The 14,144-nt window shown below is 30.9% G+C and overlaps 1 protein-coding gene across 1 annotated transcript; it reads left to right on the top strand.

The window, feature by feature from the left end:
* Positions 1–12,578: 12,578 nt before the first annotated feature.
* Positions 12,579–13,351, top strand: LOC105797851 (basic leucine zipper 4). Its single transcript, XM_012627753.2, has one exon. It carries the CDS (start codon positions 12,653–12,655, stop codon positions 13,139–13,141), a length of 489 nt encoding a protein of 162 aa, XP_012483207.1. The 5' UTR covers positions 12,579–12,652; the 3' UTR covers positions 13,142–13,351.
* The last annotated feature ends 793 nt before the right edge of the window (positions 13,352–14,144 follow it).

The following is a 14,144-nucleotide window of genomic DNA, read 5'->3' as shown; positions in this document are numbered from 1 at the left end:
AAACATTGTATTAATACATAACCGTGTAAACAAAATTCTAGATTTATCCTTCATGAATTTTTTTAAACTGTTTTATTTTAACGTTCAAAACTAAATAACGAGACAATAACTCCTTCTAATCATCATGAAGCTTCGCAACTTTACAACTAGGTTAGACAATTGATATGCGTTCAATTGGAGTTATGTATTTATGAATGTCTGTCTATAATTTATATAATCCATATTACTATAAAACTTTTTATTTAGTTTGGTGTGGTTTCATATAGTTACGTTATGATAAAATGAGTTAAAATTTAATTATAGTTAATCTTTTCTATAATAACCACTTGTTATAATACTATTTTGTCATAATAGTCAAATTTATAGTAGAAATGATTTTTATATTTTATTTTAACTTTTTATAATAAGCTTTCTTTTATAACATCAACAATTATACTTACGACATATATTTTTTTAAGTTTAATGATAAATTTGGTTACTAACATTTATATGTTTTGTCAAAATGACCCTAATTATATTTTTAGCCTTTTTGGCCATCAACATTTATTCTTTTTTTTCAAATTGTTTTTTAAAAGATTTGATGAAAATATCCTTAAAAAGTTAACGGGATGATGTGGAATATTTTAGTGATATGTAATTTATTACTTAGATAACCCAATAAAATAATTACATGTGGAAAGTAATAAAATAAATAATTCATGAAGTTAAAAAATAACCCTTAATTTAAAGAAAATAAACGTAATTATCTAAAAACGATTTTAAAATGAGTGCACTCATTTAGTTTTTTCGGTTTGATTTATTAATTATCTTTTGAAACCTCTCAAGAAACAAACATATGCATTCATTTTGGAACCTTTTTTAGATAATTACGTTTATTTTCTTTAAAGATTTGTTTATTTTATTATTTTTCATATGTAATTATCTTATTGGGTTACTTAAGTAATAAATTACATCTCATTAAAATATTCCACATCATCCTGTTGATATTTTTAATGGTACTTCATCAAATTTGTTAGAAAAGAAGTTTGATAAAAAAGAAAAAAAAACAAACGTTAATGGCTAAATAAGGCTCGAAAATACAATTAGGGTCATTTTGACAAAACATGTAAACATTAGTGGCCAAATTTGTCATTAAGCCATTTTTATTAAATTAGTTCTCTATAATAGCATATTGCCGAAAATTCTAAGTAAAATTTTAGCTATTTCATAGACAAGCTTATTAATTATAATTTATTAAATAAAAACTATCTTAAATAAAATATTATTTAAATAAAATGTTTAAATTTCACATGAAAAAAATCTATTAATCAAATTTTAATTAAATGAAAATAATCTTTAATGAGTGAAATTAAATATTTCTATAGAAACGAGAGGGCTATTTGCTTAGCAAACTAAAACTTTGGCTAAAATGGTGCCTGGAACTGTGGCCACAGTTTCAACCATAAAATCAACAGTGCAGAAAAAATAAATATGAACATCGAGATTGTTTGCGCAATTCGACCTTAGTCTATGTCTGCGGGGCCTTACCCAAATTAATGATCCACTATCTTTCTCACAATACAATCAATAATTTAAGTCCTAACATTGGTCTAACGATCAACAATTTAGTGACTTCACCGTTGTACAAAATATTAGATCACACTCCTACTAGGTTTACCCTTTGAAAGCTTAGCTTTGTAACTCAAGAGACTCTCTTGATTGCTTATAGAAATAATGCACACATACACATTCCTAAATTGATCCAATTTCTGCTCTATTAAACTCTCAATCTCTCAGCTGCTCTTCAATAGTCTTTTTATCCTAGTTAAAACTTAAGTTTATATAGTACTTAAGTTTTGTTTACATAAGAGTTATAATTTGATCACTTTTCTATAAGGTAAAGTTAAAAATCAACATAAGATAATATTTCCATAAGACTCTTGATGTAATCTTGCAACACCCAATACCTGACCCGATTGTTAGGTTTGAGATACAAAGTGCCACACTCGTTGTTGGAGCAACTACGGTCAAATTATAATCATTTAATATCGATTAACATAAAAATACAAATAATACAAGCATATGATATGAAATATAATCATTTAATATCGATTAACATAAAAATACAAATAATACAAGCATATTATAATCACTAGAACACCTGTTTGACGTTGCAACATCACATACTATTTCTGTAATTTCTAAAGAACCTTGACCTGCAATTTCTTTTCATCTAATAATTATACACATTCATCTCAATGTATATCTAACCTATGCAAACTTCAACCCACAAATCATGAATTACACTACCTTATTCAACTTGAGTGATCGGAGGAAATTTATTATCAAGATTTGTTTTTGTTTTGAGTTTCTCATAACTTAGGACAATCATGAGGTTCCTTTTCCATTCCTTATAGTTATTTCCATTCAGTTTGTTTTTAGTAAGTATGTTTAGTAAGGGAGTAGGTGACATTTTCAAACTGGAAAATAAATAATTCATTCATTAATATCTTTGTATTAAGAAAATATTTTGAAAACCTTTTGCAACACTTAATATGCATTAAGATGATTCATGTGTCTTACATTAAACCTTGAAAACATTTGTAAGTCGTTGCAACGATAATTCCTACACCCATTAAATTAAGTCATCTTGGGGCAATCTTAATTAGCTAGTAAGAACATGAATTTCCATCCCATTAATACATGAACCTAATCCCTTAGGTATTCACACGTACTAATAATTGCTTCACGCTTGACCATCATTCTAACTTATGCATAGCTTCTTGGGAAGTTACTTAACTAGAATGATCTTGAGTGTATAACCATCAACTCAAAATTTATCATTCCATGCACCATGAATGAGTCATCGTGGCACAATCTTAATGAGTAGCATGTATTACTAGTTGTCCTCTATTAGAAAAAAACTTCTTCAGTGAATTCCACATGATAATACCTACCTCAAGGCCAAAAAATTATCATATGCTATCACATGATAGTAATCTCTTTTAAGAAAATCTCCTCAGCGAAATCCACATGACAATACCTACCCTGGGGCATGCAAATTTTTATGCCATCACAAGAGACCATTGATGAAGGTCGTAGGTCATGTCTAAGGACTTTCTCCCACTCAATATTTTAAAAACATGCAAGGTTTTTTATTTTCGGTTTCAATCATGAATGATTAAAATGTCAAGACAAGTAGATGTGATATTTTTTTCCTAAACTATATGTCATGCTTACCATACATATGCTTGAACATACTTTTCAATCAATTTAAATATCATCATGTTATCATATGAAAGCATAAAACTAAATGACCTTGAACTAGTAACAATACGGATTTCCATCCAATTAATACGTGAACCTCATTCCTTAGGAATTAACACGTACTAATAATCACTTTACGTTTAGCCATCATTCTAACTTATCTAACTTAAGCATAGCTTCTTGGGAAGTTACTTAACTAGAATGGTCTTGAGTGTATAATCATCAACTCAACATTTATCATTCCATGCACCACGATTGAGTCATCTTGGGACAATCTCAGTGAATAACATGTATGACTAGTTGTCCCCTATAAAAAAAAAGAGAAAAACTTCTTTAATGAATTCCACATGATAATACCTACTTCAGGGCCAACAAACTATCATATACTATCACAAGAAAGTTATATCTTTTTAAAGAAATCTCCTTACCGAAATCCACATGACAATACCTACCTTGGGGCCAACAATTGTCATGCCATCACAAGAGACCATTGATGGAGGTCATTGGTCTTGTTTAAGGACCTTCTCCAATTCAATCTTTAAAAACATGCAAGGTTTTTATGTTCGGTTTCAATCACCAATGATTAATAAATGCATGAAAAGTACATGAAATATTCTTTTCCTAAAAAATATGGCATGCTTATCATACATATGCATGAACATGCTTTTTAGTCAGTTTAAATATCATTCTACTATCATAGAAAAGTATGAAATTAAATGACTCTCACCAACCAAAGTTTTCATGATTCCATCTTAGAAAAATAATAAATAAAATTACAATTAATACATGAAAGCATAATTTGGGTATTCTGGGTGAAAGCCAAATATCCTGATTTTTAGAGTTTTCCCTTAAAACCACAAGTGACTTGAAAACACTAAAATGATCTATTGTCGAATAATTATTACCACCACGGACTTACGTTTACACCATAGTCGATGTGACCATTTCCATCATTAGGCCTTCGTTGTTGCCACCGTCAAGCTATCCCCGACCATCGCCAACCACCATCATCGGCCACCATCGTCAGACCACCGATGACTTTTGTTGCCAAACGACCTTTGATATTTTACCGGTTGGTTTGTTCAGGTTGTGATGTCTCGAACTGTCTTGGATGTGTCTCGGTTCTCTGAGATCACCAAAAAATGGTTATATGATACTTATGTTTGTTTCTAGCTTATATGAATTATTCTAAAATAACAAATAAAACCTACATGGAGATGATAGTCCACGATTTAATTACATATCCCAAAAAATTATTAAAATATTAATTACAACTGCTTTAATTTCTAAGGACCACAACATTGAAAAAATACTTTATCATATATACAATAATAATAAAATAATAAAATACATTCATTAACATAGATAACTCAAAACATGCTAATAATTATAAGAATATCACATCTTATAAAAATTAACCAAACATGTAGAAGAGAGAAAATTTTGGCATTGATTTATACTATAAACATATCACAACCTAGTTGTAATACCAATTGTTGGAGAAAATCCGATTTGAAAATGGTTTTATAGGAATAAACTTTGAAAATGATTTGAAAATTTTGTCACAGCGAAAAATTAAAAATTTGAAAATCGAGCTAGTTTATGATATTTATAGGAATAAACTTTTTTTCTCAAAAAGTACCTATCCTTTGTGTGAAACGGATCTTAGATGTTCTTGGGTTTTAACTAAACAACCTTCTCCACTATTCCCATACCATGAATCGCTTTGATTGTGGGCTCAAACAATTACAAATCAAACACAGAACCATAAATAATTTTCTTACTTTTAGTAGGAAAGTAAATCTCTCTATATAGAAACCGATAAAATTGTTATTCCTAGAAAATAAAATTTATACTTAGAAATAAATTCTGACTATTTTCGAGCAGAATAACAATATCTCAAAGTTGTGTGAAACTTCTGTATTTTTAGCGCTACTAGTGCCATCTATTTATAGGGAGACATTGAAGAATCCTAGTTAAATTAGTATAATAGAAATAATACTTATTTGATAGAAAAATAAGTCCCCTAGTTCTAATAGGAGAGAAGGGAAACTAACCCTAGTTAATTATACTAGGGTTGCCACCCCTCATACATATTATGAAGGGTTTTGGGCCTCTTTTGTATCGAGTCCAATTATATGTGCTTCATCGACTTTTAACCCAACACTTTATAGTTTAATCCAACCCAACACGTGTTTTTCTATTTCCTAAAATAAATATTTTTTATTAAGTTAATTTAAATTAATTAAATTTCCAATTAAATAAAAATTTTAACCTAATTTCAATTCTGTTAAAGTCATGGCAAGTTTACCATAAAAGAGTCTATAAGAAAATATATTTAATTTTCATACTCAACAGATTCACAATGAACAATCAATTAAATTGCACTTTCGAACTTTAATTATTTAATTAAACAATAATTTAAAAACTTAAATTGATTATCAAATCATTTCCATACTTAGTGAGAAACCACATTCATTTTCGAATGTAACCTATTTATCTAACTATATCATTTCTATCCATTTCTATTAATTTGATTCTATATACAATTCAATTCTAGTTTCAACAAGCTAGTGGAGGGACCGATTGGACGTATATAATTAGGGCTAAAATGATTTATAAGTAAGTTCCAACTTTTTGCCTATTAATTATAAACTCATTTACTCACGAAGTCATTCTACCATAGTATCATGACTGAGCTCTCCCTAATTACATGACATTGCTAAAGTTGCTCAATCAATGCTCATCTAATGGCCTTGTGATAAGTGTCTTACCATCATACCATATCTTTAGTCTCTTTGTGATAAATCCTTTCCTCCAATATGGTCTTATTTTATCTCATGGTAACCATTACATCTTCCTTCATGAAAAGTCGATTACTATCAAATAGTAATTAAGTCATTCATCACAAAGACAAACGACCTGTAACCACGTTTAATTTTGATCTATCATGTAATGCCAATGAGAGGATATCATTTACCCATTTAATGGGCTACGAATTCCATTATTATGAATTATGCTACATACTACAGAAGTCGTATATCCAACGCCCCGGCTTTCTCTTTCTTATCTATTCTAACTCAGGCTTTTACTTACATCAAAGTACATAAGTCACGCATACATAGCCCATCATCCACTTAGGATTTTAGGTATGCCACACTATGAATGTCACAAGTGAATAAATACATAAACAGATTTAGGATCTATTCTACACTGGTCTTTTTTGATGTACTGTCATTCAAGTTAGTCACATCTATGTCTCCATCTTTTGAGAGTCATCCACTCTGATGCTTAAAACAAAGCATCTCCCTAATTGGACTTAATAGATGAAATATTAGACTAAGGACTTATTTAGGTTCATCTACTAATAAAACGTGTCGTTTTGTCTACAATCCAACCACGTAGTACTGCTTAGTATTAGTTAAACATTAGATAACTAGTGAGCTAATATTTGTTTCCATTTTGCTTTGTGTGCATAAACCATTAAAAATATACAAAGGGTATTAATGTAATTCATGAATAATTTTATTAAACCAATTTTTTTGAAAAAAATTACAAGTGTACATAGATGAAAATACTACACTTAGGGTACCAAATCCAACATGATAACATTTCCCTAGAAGAAAATGTGTTAATCTCTCATACCAAGCCTTAGGTGCCTATTTTAGGCTATAAAAAGCTTTCTTTAGCTTGTAGACATAATCTAGATGTATTGAGTCTTCAAAGACATTTGGTTGAGCCGCATAGGCTTCTTTCTTTAGGTAGCCATTCAAAAAAGTACGTCTATTTAAAATAATTTAATGTTCAAATGTGTGGACAAAGCTAGGAGTAGCCTTATAGCCTCTAATCTAGCAGTAGAAGCAAAGGTCTCAACGAAATCTATACTTTCAACCTATGTATACCCTTGAGCTACAATCCTTGACTTGTTCCTTGTAATGCAACCATTCTCATCAGTTTTATTCTTGAAGATCTATTTTGTACCAATCACATTATAGTGAACTTCCTTGGGAACCAAATCCCAAACTTGGTTTCTCTCGAATTTTTGAAGCTATTCCTGCATTACATTGATGTAATCAACATCCTTCAAAGCTTCTTCAACTTTTTTAGGCTCAATTTGAGATGTATAGTAGACCAATATGATTATATCTCTATAGTTAGGCCTTGACTTCCATATAGTTCGAACACCACATTGAAAGTCACCAATAACATCATCCATGGAATGGTTCTTTTTGAAATTTGCTGAGGGTTGAATAGGTTCATTTGAATCACTAGAATCAGTAGTTTCATCAACATTCAAAATTTCATAGATTTTTGAATCAGGTTTCTCACTTGTTTCGTTCAAAAACACTGGGCATAATTTCAGGTACTATTTGTGTCATAGATTCCTCCTCAACATCAGCAAAATTTTGAGTTGTTTCATCTTGCACCACAATAATAATTAACTCCATGATCTTCTTGACATGCTTATTGTAGACCCAATACGCCTTGATTCTATTTAAGTACCTAAGGAAGACTCATTCATCACTCTTTGCATCAAACTTTCCTTGGTATTCCTAGTCTCTGAGAATATCACTCAAACTGCCAAAAATATGAAAATATCTAGTAATAAGTTTCTTACCACGCCATAATTCATATGGATTTGTGCAAGTCTTTTTTCTCAAGTGAACCCCAATTGATGACACAAGCAGTAGTATGAAATGTTTCAACCCAAAACCTATGAGTTATTCCCTTGTTATTTAACATCACTCAAGCCATCTCTTGAATGGTTCTATTTTTCCTTTCTACCATTCCATTCTTTTAGGAAGTCTAAGCAGTAGAGAATTCATTAGAAATTCCTTCTTCATCACAAAACTCAACAAACTCTTAGTCTATAAACTCTTTTCTATGATCACTTCTAAACCTGTCAGTAGCTCTAATTTTTCATTCTTTCTTGATCATGAGTCTTTTTTAGAGTTTTTAAATTCTCTAAAGGTGTCTGATTTCTTCTCCAAGAATCTTACTTAGGTGTAACAAGAGAAGCTATACATACGAACACATACATGTTACCTCTAATACTTTCAATTTGCATTGGTCAAAAAATATCTATGTGAAGTAGCTGAAGTGGAACTATGGTTTGAATCTGTGCCAACAGTTTATAGGACTCCCTACGTTGCTTCCCTTTGAGGCAATCTCTACAGACTTTAGGTATAATTCCTTCTAGTTTTGGAAAGCCTCAAACTATATCATATCAAACTAATTTTTGTAGTCCTTGACAGTGGATGTGTCCCAACTTCTCATGCCACAATTCTAGATCAGATACTCTTGCCTTGTTTTACTTGGATGGCAAAAAGACTTTATAACAATTGTCAAAAGTCCTGACACCCTCCATGATTTCTTCATTTTGCCTTAAGGTTACCACACACTTATCCTTTACAAAGTTTACAAGCATTCTTTGATCATAAAGCAAACCAATGTTGGTTAAGTTAGCTTTAATTCCATTAACATATAGTACATTCTTCAGATTAGGCATCCTACTAACTGCAAGTGTCCCTTTACCACAAATCTTTCCTTTCTTCCAATTGTAAAAAATAACACTTACGCATGAGAGGTTACCAATTATATGGCATGAGCAGCCACTATCAATCAACCATATATCAACAATTGAAACTTTGAGTGACAGATGTGCAACAAACAAACATTGTTGATCTTTTCTTCTCCACACAAGTTTTCTTTTTACGAATAGTAACATAATTAGTGGGCACAGTTTGTGGCACTGTTTTATATGGCTTGAAACACCACAGTAGTGAAAAATTATCCTTCTTTTGGTAGATGGAGCTAAATTCTTCTAAATTTTAGACTTTTCTTGAACTTTTACCCATTTAAAGCATTCTCCAGGACAGTGGTTACTTCCTGCTTTAACAAACACTCTAGGATTTTCTACAATAGCTTTGCGTTTGTCTATGAAGCCTAGTCTTCCTCTCTTTTGATCCATTTTTCCAATTGTTATCATCACATTCAATATGCCAGTACTGCAATTGAAATTCTCAAGAGTCTGCCTTGCATCTTTTAGTTCTTTTTCAAGCTTTTCAGCCTTTTTTAATTTCTCATCAAGCTCCATTAACTTTCCATCTACTTGTCCTTCAAGCAAGAAGAATTTTTTTTTTTGAAAAAATCATTCTCAATTGAAAGCTTTGAGTTAACTTCACTGAGAAGATTCCATTTTTCCAACATGAGATTTTAGGCTTTCAGCAGTTCCTCATGTGCCTCTTCTTCATTTCACTTCATCGATTCACAATAAAAAAATCTTATTCATCTGCCTTCATTGTGAGAGAAACAAAATTTCCCACATGTTTGTCATTGGACTCTAATTCTGAACTACTTTTATCATCACTCCAAGTCACACATAAAGACTTTCCCTTCTTCTTTTTCAGGGTATAAACATATTTTGCGTGGATATGCCTAAATCCATGGCACTTATGACATTGAATTCCATGTTTCTTCTCCTTAACAGGTTCCTTTTACTCGTATTTGTCTTTGCATTTTCCCTTCTAGATAGCCTTGGATTACTCAGATTGTTTACTCTTTCCAAACTACTTCATTGCCATCTTGTTGAACCCTTGAGTAAACAAAGCCAACTATTCTTGTATCTCCTTAATAACAGTGCTTTCTTTAGTGGTCCTAGTTTTTGCTAGTGAAAAGGTAATATTCTTCTCAGGTTTCTGCTTGCTCTTCTCAGCCTCTTCCAAGTTAGTCTCAAAGGTTTGAAGTGATCCAATTAACTCATCTATCCTCATGGCATCGATATCCTTCGTCTCCTCAATGGCAGTTACTTTTATGTTGAACCTCTCAAACAATGACTTGAACACCTTTCTCAGCAATTTAGAATTTGAGTACTCACTCCCTAATGCAAAAGCCTTCTTGGTTAGGTCATAGATTTTTGCATAAAACTCTCTAATGGTCTCTATTTCCTTCATCCTCAGAGTCTCAATTTTAGTTGTCAACATTTGAAGCTTAAATTGTTTCACTGTATTAGTCCCTTCATGAGTTGTCTCTAGTATTTCCCAAGCCTCCTTTGCTTCAGCACACTTAGAAATTCTCCTGAACTCTTGCATCTACCCTATAAAAAATAATATAAATTGCTTTCGAGTTGGCATTAGTAGTCATTTCTTCTTTAATAGTCTAGGTTGCCTCGAGCTTGGAAATTTTTACTCTTTCAACTTTAGTGAAGGGATGAGTCCATCCAATTAAAATAGCTCTCTACGCTTGTTCATTAGTTGACTTAATAAAAGTTTTCATCTTAGCTTTGTAGTAAGCATAATTTTCTCCATCGAGCATAGGGGGCATGAGGCCGAAGATCCATTGTAAACAAGTATATTAACCAAGATAATCACTATTTGTGTTAAATGAGAGACTCTGATACCAATTGTATAAATAAGGGAGTTACTTGCTTAGCAAATTGAAACTGTGGCTAAAATGGTGCTCGGAACTATGGCCACAATTTTAACCACGAAATCAACAGTGTAAAAAAAATAAAGATGAATATCAATATTGTTTACGCAGTTCAACCTCAGTCTATGTTTGTGGGGCATTGCCTAAAGTAATGATCCACTATCTTTCTCACAATACAACCATTGATTTAAGTCCTAACACTAGTCTAACAATCACCAATTTAGCGACCTCACTGTTGTACAAAAACTATATCACTCTCCCACTAAGCTCCCCCTCAAAAGCTTAACTTTTCAACTCAAAAGACTCTTGATTGCTTATAGAAATAATGCACTCATACACGTTTCTAACTTGAACAAATTTTTGCTCTATCAAACTCTCAAGCTCTCGGTTACTCTTCAATAGTCTTTTTAACCTAGGCAAAACTTAGGTGTTTTTTTTACACAAGAGTTATAATTTAATCACTTTTCTATAAAGTAAAGCTAAAAATTAGCATAAAATGATACTTCTGTAAGAGTCATGATGTAATCCAATATCTTTAAATATAGAAAGTGACAAAAAAAATATTTTTTCTCGTTCAAATATCATCAAAATAAATATCCCAATGCTTTTTTTCTAAAACTTGCTAACTCTTAAAATAGACAAGTAACACAATGAAACAATTCCTGAAGTTGTGACCACTATTTTAGCCACAAAAACAAGCAAAGAATTTTTCTTGCCACCAAATGTGTCAACAATATTAGTTCAATAAACTATTAAGTTCCTTAATTAAATATTCTACTATGAAATTGGAACATCATAAATGTATAAATTGATTACTTGAATTTAATAACTCACGACAAAATTACTTTTATTATTAAATTTTAATGTTTTTCAAAACATAATTATTTTAAAATATTCCTTCACCGATAGAATAGGTGTGATGAATTGTTGTATTGATAAAATAATTAATTATTGAATGAATATATTACAATGCTTTAAATTTTTATAAAATTTTAAAAGAAAAATTATAGATTATCTAACTATGATTTTTTTGTCATTCAATCATGAAAAATTACAAAATAATTACCCAATTATTTAATTTTATCTTTTTAATTACGAATACATCTTTTAAAAATTCCATAATTGGGTTAAAACATATGACAATTTCTTATTTTTACTTGTGGAATTAACAAACATCATCTCTAAAATAGACTAAATAATTATCCTTATAAAATTATCATTTGAAAATGGAAAAAATTTGTTTCGTCATTTTATAACTTGCTAAGTAAAAAAATTGAATTATAAAGAAATTAAGTAAAAGCAAAAAAAATTTCTTTATAGTTTGCAATAGGTATGTGTCTAGTAATTTTAAAAAAGTTATTTATCTGAAATTTTAGGAATATGCTAATAAAAATTAATTTAAAAGAAGTAAGAAATGCTAAAATGTAGTTTTGTAAAATTAAAACATTTCACTTAAAGAGTAAACTTTTAAAGTTGATCTAAAATACATATTAAATTATATTAAAATTACCACATCCGGAATACGGATGGAATTCAAATGAAAATATTAAGAATACGTAAAATGAAATTAACACTATTATTCAGATTGTGACACATTTATTATGTTGATAAAGAAAATTAGGTTATAAATATATTTAAAAATTGATGTAAAATTTAAAGTACTTTAATCGAAATGATAAAATTAAGATAATGAAAATGGTATATTAAGTTAAGCTCTTATATGTATATATAATTTTAAAATTTATATAAAATATAAAAATAAAAATACATTCAATAATATTTCTTATTTTATAAAAACAATTATTTTTTTATAATTTCATAAGTGATTTAAGATACGCCAACCGCTCCAGTCTTGGTCCATTTTGTCCATAAATATGAGCCCTCTCCATTTCATTTGTTAGCTTTTCTCAGTCCACCTTCTGAACCTCTAAGCCTTGGTTCATATTCTTTGGTTCTTATTGTTAGTGTTATCAACGTCATGTTTTCCACTGTTTCGGCCACTTTTTCACCGGATTCGATGCTCGACAACGATCCAATTCCTGATATCGAAACCAACATCATGAAGTGGGATTGGTCGGAACTTTTCTCGCCCAGCCAATCAACCGGTTCCGCAAGGTCGTCGGGCACCGGTTCAGATGAAGCGAAACAAAGCCTCACCGGTGGTAGTACCAGCTCCCTTAAAGATCCAAACCAACGGGTTCCCACCATCGACGAACGAAAGCTACGGCGAATGATATCGAACCGGGCTTCAGCACGGAGGTCACGGATGCGTAAGCGGAATCATTTAGAAAATCTAACGAATGAGGTGAAACAACTTCAAATCCAGAACCAAGAACTCAACAACCGGTTGAAGTCCCTTTCCGACCTCAATCATTGTCTGAGGATAGACAACAATCGGGTCCGATTTGAATGTAGTATCCTGCAACAAGAAGTATTGGATATGCGTCAACTTTTGGTATTCACATAACTTCATCAGTTTTCATGAAATCAAGTTACAGTCTATTACTTGACTCTTGTCATTCGATCAAACCTCACCATTATATACACACACATACTATCATGAAGTTCTTTATATTATATTATTTTACCATAAAATCTGTAATCTTGGCACTTGATATTATTGCTGTTATATTAATTTAAAGATTGTAATTTGGAATTTTTTTCAATTTAAAAAGTGTGAGAGTATTTATGGGTAGTTTAGAACATAATACAAAATGCAGCAAATAGAACAGCAGCTGGAGAAAACAGAATAAATCATCACTTATAGCAAACACCGAAAACAAATACACTACATGAGACAAAGCTGCATTAAAGCTAAACATATGACATCTCAGCAAAGACCAATAATAACAAGACATAACGACAATTGAAGCAAAATAGTTGTGTCATAATGGGTCGAATGAGAGTTACACGCTAAACGCAAGTTATTTTAAACCAGGGTTAAATAGCATTTTAGAACTTGAATTTGATAATTTTTCTCACATTGGGGCCTGAACTTCTTTTTAATCTAAATTAAGCCTTAAACTTGACAATTGTTCTCATACTGGGGCCTAATTTTTTTTTTGTCCAAGTTGAACCCTAAACATGGCAAATGTTCCCACGTTGGGACTTCAACTTTTTTTTTCCAAATTAGCCCTTGAAAACCTTAAAGTTTAAGCCTCAATGTGAGAAAAGTTTCCAAGTTAAGGTCTGAATGTGGGAACAAATGCTAAGTTTAGCACCTAACTTGGACAAAAAAAAATAGACCCCAATGTTGGAAATTTTGCGAACTTCAAGTCCAAAATAATGATTTAACACTTTAAACAATGACTCGACACTAATTTTTTTAGTTACGAAAATGTCATAATTAGAATAGCATAAGTTTAAACCAAAAACATTCTAAAGGAGCAAATTTAGTTCTACTTTACTAATCTAAGTTTAAAAGTACAGTTACAATTACGGAAGAGTTAGCACTCTTACCACACCTATCC

Source organism: Gossypium raimondii, chromosome 9 (genome assembly GCF_025698545.1).
Source record: "Gossypium raimondii isolate GPD5lz chromosome 9, ASM2569854v1, whole genome shotgun sequence".
NCBI lineage: Eukaryota > Viridiplantae > Streptophyta > Magnoliopsida > Malvales > Malvaceae > Gossypium > Gossypium raimondii.
The sequence above is the reverse complement of the archived record's forward strand: the minus strand, read 5'-3'. Positions and strand labels throughout refer to the sequence as shown.

Excerpts from the sequence above, each read along its gene's own strand:
- LOC105797851 (XM_012627753.2), top strand. The coding sequence starts at position 12,653 with ATGTTTTCCACTGTTTCGGCCACTTTTTCACCGGATTCGATGCTCGAC.